Consider the following 7818-nt stretch of genomic DNA (forward strand, 5'->3'; position numbering starts at 1 on the left):
TCTAAGTGATCCCAAACTTTGGAATGGTAGCGTATGTTTCTGTTTGATTTATTTCACCTTTATTTAACCAGGAAGGCCAGTTGAGAACAAGTTCTCATTTACAACTGCGACCTGGCCAAGATAAAGCAAATCAGTTCGACACATACAATAACACAGAGTTACACATGGGATAAACAAACGTACAGTCAATAATACAGTAGAAAAATATATATACACTGTGTGCAAATAAGGTAGGATAAGAGAGGTAAGGCAATAAATAGGCCTTGGTGGAGAAGTAATTACAATATAGCAATTAAAACACTGTTATGGTAGGATGTGCAGAAGATGAATGTGCAAGTTGAGATACTGGGGTGCAAAGGAGCAAGATAAATAAATACAGTATGGGGATGAGGTAGATTGGATGGGCTATTTACGGATGAGCTATGTACAGGTGCAGTGATCTGTGTTGCTGCTCTGACAGCTGGTATGTAAATGTGATATATTTCAGTATTTTTTGTTTACATTTTTTTTGCAAACATGTCTAAAAACCTGTTTTTGCTTTGTCATTATGGGGTCCTACATGAAGAGGAATCACTACCAACAGTCAACTGCATGGACGACACAAGCCCTCAACCATGCTCTCCTTATCACATTTTAGTCACAGTGAGTGACAAACACACAGACACACACATTAGAAGGGGTGGAGTCTTACATTTACTGAACACTAAAGTCATTGTTCTTAATAGAAGGCATTGCTAAGAGATAAAAAGTTAACCCTCAAATCACATAATGCCTGAAAGTATAGACCCTATAAGGCCTGTTAAAATCCATGGCATGCTCAAGTCTATAAGAGGGAATGACGTCTGCTGCTGAAAACTTAGCCAGCAAATAACATTATTCTTCATGTCAACTCACTGTGCCGTGTAGAAAATAGAGGGAAAAACTCCAGACATCTTCACACCCTCATACTACACAGCTGTCTGTCCGCGCGGGTCCCCTTCCATACATGGGCGTTCAGGAGTCAACGCGCGAGCCCCAGCGCCCTTCCACTCCATTCATAACAGGGCCTGGCATCCAAATAAGGAGAAAGAGGCCGCCGGGCGTAGTGGCGCTTGTAGAGTAGACCTATAAATTGGGTTCTGCCCTCACCACACCACACCACCGCTGCTCATTCAGAGGAACAGGATACTCGGTACTTATTTGGTGAGTATCTGACAACTTGTCATTATTCAAATACGGGAAACAGAGAGTTCTATTTAGTAGTCTGTTTTCCATCAGGTTCGGACGAAAAAGCGAAATTGATGATGAATCATATGGAATATTAATCTGCAGTTCATTATTCATATTATATTAATAATACATTATTTGACATTGTGGTGCTCGCTATAAGGTTTTAAAATAGATAAATCATTACTCAAAATAAGTTTGTTAGACTTGTGTGGCCTGTGTGCTGTAGCATATACTGTACAACGTTAGCCTGCCAGTGTTTCCCGGAGCCACAACAAAAAGATGTAGGCTACTGTTGGGGCTAGTCGATGACCGGAGTTATGAAACGCTTTTGTATTATGACCTGTAGCCTATACTACTTAGCCTAATGTGCGTTTTATCATAACAGAAACCCAGCTGACATCATGTGTGACGACGACGAGACTACCGCCCTTGTGTGCGACAACGGCTCGGGTCTGGTGAAGGCTGGCTTTGCCGGAGATGACGCACCTCGCGCAGTGTTCCCCTCCATCGTTGGTCGCCCCCGTCATCAGGTAAACTTCCCAGCATGAAAATCAACGAAACATTTATGAGGATACATCATACATCCATCAAATTGGGCGTTTTTCCAGACTTAATTGTCTATACATTGTGCATTACTCTTGATTATCTGCTCCCGGTTTTATTTGACCGGAACCAGGGTTATTCAACTCTTACCCTAAAAGGTCCGGATTTCTGTTCTACCTGATAATGAATTGCAACCACTTGGTGTCCCAGGTCTAAATCATTCCTTGATTAGAGGACAACAATGAAACAAGACAGTGGACCAGGCTTCAAGGTCCAGAGTTGCGTTTGAGGGCACTAGACCATTGAATTGTGAAAGAAAGACACAAAGGAAGAAAAATAATGAATTAATACATGAATGAATGTCCTATGCTATTGTAGCTTACAACTATCTGGCCCTGTGTTTGACTTTGAGGAATTGTGTTTTGACTAGGTTTGCTTCCTTTCTCCCCCTGCAGGGTGTGATGGTAGGCATGGGACAGAAGGACTCCTATGTGGGAGACGAGGCCCAGAGCAAGAGAGGTATCCTGACCCTCAAGTACCCCATCGAGCATGGCATCATTACCAACTGGGACGACATGGAGAAGATCTGGCATCACACCTTCTACAACGAGCTGCGTGTGGCCCCTGAGGAGCACCCCACCCTGCTCACTGAGGCCCCCCTCAACCCCAAGGCCAACAGGGAGAAGATGACCCAGATCATGTTTGAGACCTTCAACGTCCCCGCCATGTACGTGGCCATCCAGGCCGTGCTATCTCTCTACGCCTCCGGTCGTACCACCGGTGAGAAACGAGCCGAGGAGAAAGACTCCATACATTAACATACAATTCAGATCCAGTGTATTATTGAGTCTCATGCAACCTTTCATTACATGAATCGTAGTTTACACCATTAAGATAAACATAAAGCTATTCTATTTCCATGGCTTAAATAGTATTCTACCTCATGTTCTAGGTATTGTTCTGGACTCTGGTGATGGTGTGACCCACAACGTGCCCATCTATGAGGGTTATGCTCTGCCCCACGCCATCATGCGTCTGGATCTGGCGGGTCGCGACCTCACTGACTACCTGATGAAGATCCTGACAGAGCGTGGCTACTCCTTCGTTACCACTGGTGAGTCCATCATTCCTGAGAATAAACGTATTTGCTATGTTTGATATTGAATGGCACGGTCATAATTCGTTGTCCACCTTCTCGACCAAACTGCAAAACTTTGAATCTTCTATTCTAACAGCCGAGCGTGAGATCGTGCGTGACATCAAGGAGAAGCTGTGCTACGTGGCCCTGGACTTTGAGAATGAGATGGCCACCGCTGCCTCCTCCTCCTCTCTGGAGAAGAGCTATGAGCTGCCTGACGGTCAGGTCATCACCATCGGCAACGAGCGCTTCCGCTGCCCTGAGACCCTCTTCCAGCCTTCCTTCATCGGTAGGTATCTTAGAAGCATCGTGCAGCTCACTATCCAATCAAACCCATTTTTTTTACCTCTTTAGGAGACAAGAAAATATTCCCTGTGTGATCTTATATAGCCTTTATAGCAGCTACATAAGTCATTATACCAACTACTGCCAAACATACTGTATGTTTATATTGAAGCAATGAGGGAGCTGTCCATTTCAGCACCAATTAGACCTACCTGGGTGACTTCTCATCCAGAGCATTCGCTTACAACTTGTTCTCTTCTATCTCACCAGGCATGGAGTCTGCTGGTATTCATGAGACCACCTATAACAGCATCATGAAGTGCGACATTGATATCCGTAAGGACTTGTACGCCAACAACGTCCTGTCAGGAGGTACCACCATGTACCCTGGTATTGCTGACCGTATGCAGAAGGAGATCACCGCCCTGGCCCCCAGCACTATGAAGATCAAGGTCAATATTATTCTCACTGAAGTCCACAAACTGAACATCTAAGACCAACCTGACCACAATCTCTGTGTGAGCCTACTAATGACCAATCACATACTACTAATGACCAATCACAGACTACTAGTGACCAATCACAGCCTTCTAATGACCAATCACAGCCTATTAATGACCAATCACAGCCTACTAATGACCAATCACAGCCTTCTAATGACCAATCACAGTATACACCTATATTCTCCTTATAATGCATTATATGATAATTTGAACAAACAATGAACTGTATGGTGCATTATAAAGCAGTACATATTGAGAGGACTTTTGCTTATCGGTTTTCCTCTTTCCCCTTCTCTAGATCATCGCTCCCCCCGAGCGTAAGTACTCGGTCTGGATCGGCGGCTCCATCCTGGCCTCTCTCTCCACCTTCCAGCAGATGTGGATCAGTAAGCAGGAGTACGACGAGGCAGGCCCCTCCATCGTCCACAGGAAGTGCTTCTAAGCTCCCACTTGCCCATCGCTCCCCCCAGAGACAGTCAGACGACCACGGATCTGTTTACATTACCTCCGCCTATGGATATGTTGTTTATGACCCATATGCAAGTTACAAATCCAGACAGGCCTCTGTTTTATGTTTTGTCAATGATGTACAGTTTGTTTACACCCAAGTGCAATATGTAGATATTTATTTGCTTTATAAAAAGACTGGGATCTTGTATAATACCGCACTTTGTCATCTCGTCAATCATCTGCATATTGGTATTTGTTGTATTATAATTCAGGAAAATTACATACTGTATCTGTTTACTCATCGGCTATCCATTCACAATACAGGTTTAAATCATTCCTGCCCGTGAGATTAGTACGCTACATGTTAAGTCCAGTCACGCACACTGTACAGTACAGTACAATGTGGTATGTTAAAAAAGAACGACTCGAGGCTGCCCACTAAGTTGTTTCCTTACACCCTCTCAGGCAACCCAAGCGATTACTCAACCGAGATAGATAAACTTGGCTGGGAGTGTATAGGCTAAGGAATTATTGCGGCTTTAAGTACAAACAAATGCTTAGGCTACTGTAAGGTCATATATTGTTGCTTTGCCTGACAGACTGTCACATGTATTTTTATACGGACACTAGTGTAGTATGTCATGGTACATCAGCAACGGATGCAGGCATGTTCCAATATAGTCTCTCCAGACAGAAGCAGCTTAGACGTTGTAGCCTCCATCATGACAACAATAATAGTCCACATACAGAATAGGCCTACAGAGAATACAGACCAGAACTATAGTCTCTCTCTCGGCCACTACTCCTTCTGTCACTGTCATGTGGTGGTCTTACAGGCGACAGACATCCCCCGTGATTTGAGCTTATGACCAACCATTTTTATTACATATTAATATGCTACATTCCCGCCTTATACTTGGAGAACAATGAAAGTCAAAAACATGGTGTCTCTTTCTGCCTACCTCCACCAATATCCGCGCGTGACGCAAGGGGAGTATATTTAAATCAGGATTAGCTCTCCACCAACATTAAACTCAGCTGCCCTCCATTCAAGCACCGCGCGACATACCGTCCCGCGCGCACGGTCGAAAATAGGAGGGCTTTCTACAAATCAGCACTCAGGCTCGCGCGAGCAAAAGTGCTTGGGTTGTCGAGTGAGCTTTTAGCAGAGGCGCAGAAGGTAGAAGGCACGAGCGAACGCAGAAGCGGTGGGTTACCAATGCATTCTCCAGATACTGGATCATCCGGAGTAAAACACTGGAAACAATAGATTCCACAGGAATTTTGCACAGTGCACGGTGTGCTATCGTCTCCGAATGAATGACCATGGGGGAGTGGACAATATTAGAGCGTCTCTTGGAGGCGGCTGTCCAACAGCATTCTACTATGATCGGAAGGTAAGAGGGAAAGTGAGGATACTTTGTAAAAGTGTTAGCAGGAGTGTGTGTTTGATCAAGTGCTGAAAGTGATTGTGTATAGAGAGAGGACTGTACAACCCCCCCGCTAAAACCCCAACAAAGATTCATAACAATATGCAAAAAAATGTGAACCAAAAGGAAATAATTTGATAACAGAGCTGTCACTTGAGATGAAACACGGTGGCGCTTTCCTTCTAGAACAGAACTGTCTGGTGGCTTTCAGCACTGGATAGCTCCCATTTAGCGTCTGCTTAGTAGCCTACACTAGAGCCAGCTTTACTTTGCAATCGCTAATTGTCTCTATATCTTGTTTGTTTAACAATCAAGTCTATCATCTCTGCATATCTGAACTGAAACATTTTTGTTTTCGTGCTTGTTTGTTTTGTAGGATCCTCCTAACTGTGGTGGTGATCTTCCGGATTCTAATCGTTGCGATCGTTGGAGAGACGGTCTATGATGACGAGCAGTCCATGTTTGTGTGCAACACCCTGCAGCCCGGCTGTAACCAGGCCTGCTACGACAAGGCGTTCCCCATTTCCCACATCAGATATTGGGTGTTTCAGATTATTCTGGTGTGCACCCCCAGTCTCTGTTTCATCACTTACTCTGTGCACCAGTCCGCCAAGCAGAAGGAGCGCTTGGAGCGAGGGTACTCCACCGTGTTCCTCTCCTTGGACAAGCGCCATGATTCCATCAAAAGAGACGACAGCAAAAAGATGAAAAACACCATTGTAAATGGAGTACTTCAGAACACAGAGAACTCCACCAAAGAAGCAGAGCCCGACTGCTTGGAGGTGAAGGACATCCCAAATTCAGCCATGAGAACTAGTGGAAAGTCTAAAATGAGGAGGCAGGAGGGAATCTCAAGATTCTACATCATCCAAGTGGTTTTCCGAAACGCGCTAGAGATAGGGTTCCTGGTGGGTCAATATTTCCTGTACGGATTCAATGTCCCCGCGGTGTATGAATGTGATCGATACCCCTGCATCAAAGATGTAGAATGCTACGTTTCCAGGCCCACGGAAAAGACAGTGTTTCTGGTCTTCATGTTTGCGGTCAGTGGCGTCTGTGTGCTCCTGAACTTGGCTGAACTCAATCATCTTGGGTGGAAGAAGATCAAAGTAGCTGTCAAAGGCGTGCAGGCCAGGAGGAAGTCCATCTACGAGATCCGTAACAAAGACTTGCCGAGAATGAGCATGCCAAATTTCGGCCGCACTCAATCAAGTGACTCTGCCTATGTGTAGCTGTCGATTTTAATACAACTGAATGGGAACAATTGTAGCCTACAAAGAATTCACATATATTTAATAATAATGTGGTAGATATTTTATCTCACCGACCTCGTTTGCGAAGTAGGTCGGGTATATCGATTTTATTTGTATTTTATGGATAAGTAAAAAACAAACGGACCAAAACGTTTGTTTGTCATATATATATATATACACACACATACGAGAAGGCACTGATGCAACTTTTTAGTATGGTTTATCCTATATTTTGGAAAGTGTTCACATATTCACTCTGTCGTTCACTTCAGTAGTTGAACATGGAGCAAATATCAAATCATCAAATCAAATGTATTTATATAGCCCTTCGTACATCAGCTGATATCTCAAAGTGCTGTACAGAAACCCAGCCTAAAACCCCAAACAGCAAGCAATGCACGTGTAGAAGCACGGTGACTAGGAAAACTCCCTAGAAAGGCCAAAACCTAGGAAGAAACCTAGAGAGGAACCAGGCTATGTGGGGTGGCCAGTCCTCTTCTGGCTGTGCCGGGTGGAGATTATAACAGAACATGGCCAAGATGTTCAAATGTTCATAAATGACCAGCATGGTCCAATAATAATAAGGCAGAACAGTTGAAACTGGAGCAGCAGCACGGCCAGGTGGACTGGGGACAGCAAGGAGTCATCATGTCAGGTAGTCCTGAGGCATGGTCCTAGGGCTCAGGTCCTCCGAGAGAGAGAAAGAAAGAGAGAAAGAAAGAGAGAATTAGAGAGAGCACACTTAAATTCACACAGGACACAGAATATGACAGGAGAAGTACTCCAGATATAACAAACTGACCCTAGCCCCCCGACACATAAACTACTGCAGCATAAATACTGGAGGCTGAGACAATACTTGCACTAAATATGAATAATGAGGCAAAATATATCCGATTTGTGCTATGACGTCTTTTAATGACATTTTGCCGATTTTAAACTCCACATATCATTATAGGCACGAAACATACACATTATTTGGCAGTTTTAGGGTCAATATTCCTCAA

At 44.2% G+C, this 7818-nt stretch overlaps 2 protein-coding genes across 2 annotated transcripts; both read left to right on the forward strand.

The window, feature by feature from the left end:
- The first annotated feature begins 1010 nt into the window (after positions 1-1010).
- LOC118387109 (actin, alpha cardiac muscle 1-like) lies at positions 1011-4341 on the forward strand. Its single transcript, XM_035775269.2, has 7 exons — positions 1011-1182; positions 1595-1739; positions 2208-2532; positions 2705-2866; positions 2988-3179; positions 3446-3627; positions 3977-4341. Exons 2-7 carry the CDS (start codon positions 1611-1613, stop codon positions 4118-4120), a joined length of 1134 nt encoding a protein of 377 aa, XP_035631162.2. The 5' UTR covers positions 1011-1182; positions 1595-1610; the 3' UTR covers positions 4121-4341.
- A 723-nt stretch (positions 4342-5064) lies between these two features.
- On the forward strand, positions 5065-6950 carry LOC118387221 (gap junction delta-2 protein-like). Its single transcript, XM_035775384.2, has 2 exons — positions 5065-5525; positions 5935-6950. The coding sequence occupies exons 1-2, from the start codon at positions 5449-5451 to the stop codon at positions 6788-6790; spliced, it is 933 nt and encodes a 310-aa protein (XP_035631277.1). The 5' UTR covers positions 5065-5448; the 3' UTR covers positions 6791-6950.
- Positions 6951-7818: the final 868 nt, after the last annotated feature.

This window comes from Oncorhynchus keta, chromosome 8, assembly GCF_023373465.1.
Source record: "Oncorhynchus keta strain PuntledgeMale-10-30-2019 chromosome 8, Oket_V2, whole genome shotgun sequence".
Taxonomy (NCBI): domain Eukaryota; kingdom Metazoa; phylum Chordata; class Actinopteri; order Salmoniformes; family Salmonidae; genus Oncorhynchus; species Oncorhynchus keta.

Bases quoted from the DNA above. Each gene is read 5' to 3' on its own strand.
- LOC118387221 (XM_035775384.2), top strand. From the start codon at position 5,449: ATGACCATGGGGGAGTGGACAATATTAGAGCGTCTCTTGGAGGCGGCT. The intron at 5,526-5,934 runs GTAAGAGGGAAA...TTTGTTTTGTAG, and splicing joins CATTCTACTATGATCGGAAG to GATCCTCCTAACTGTGGTGG.
- LOC118387109 (XM_035775269.2), top strand. From the start codon at position 1,611: ATGTGTGACGACGACGAGACTACCGCCCTTGTGTGCGACAACGGCTCG. The intron at 2,867-2,987 runs GTGAGTCCATCA...CTATTCTAACAG, and splicing joins CTACTCCTTCGTTACCACTG to CCGAGCGTGAGATCGTGCGT. The intron at 3,180-3,445 runs GTAGGTATCTTA...CTATCTCACCAG, and splicing joins CTTCCAGCCTTCCTTCATCG to GCATGGAGTCTGCTGGTATT.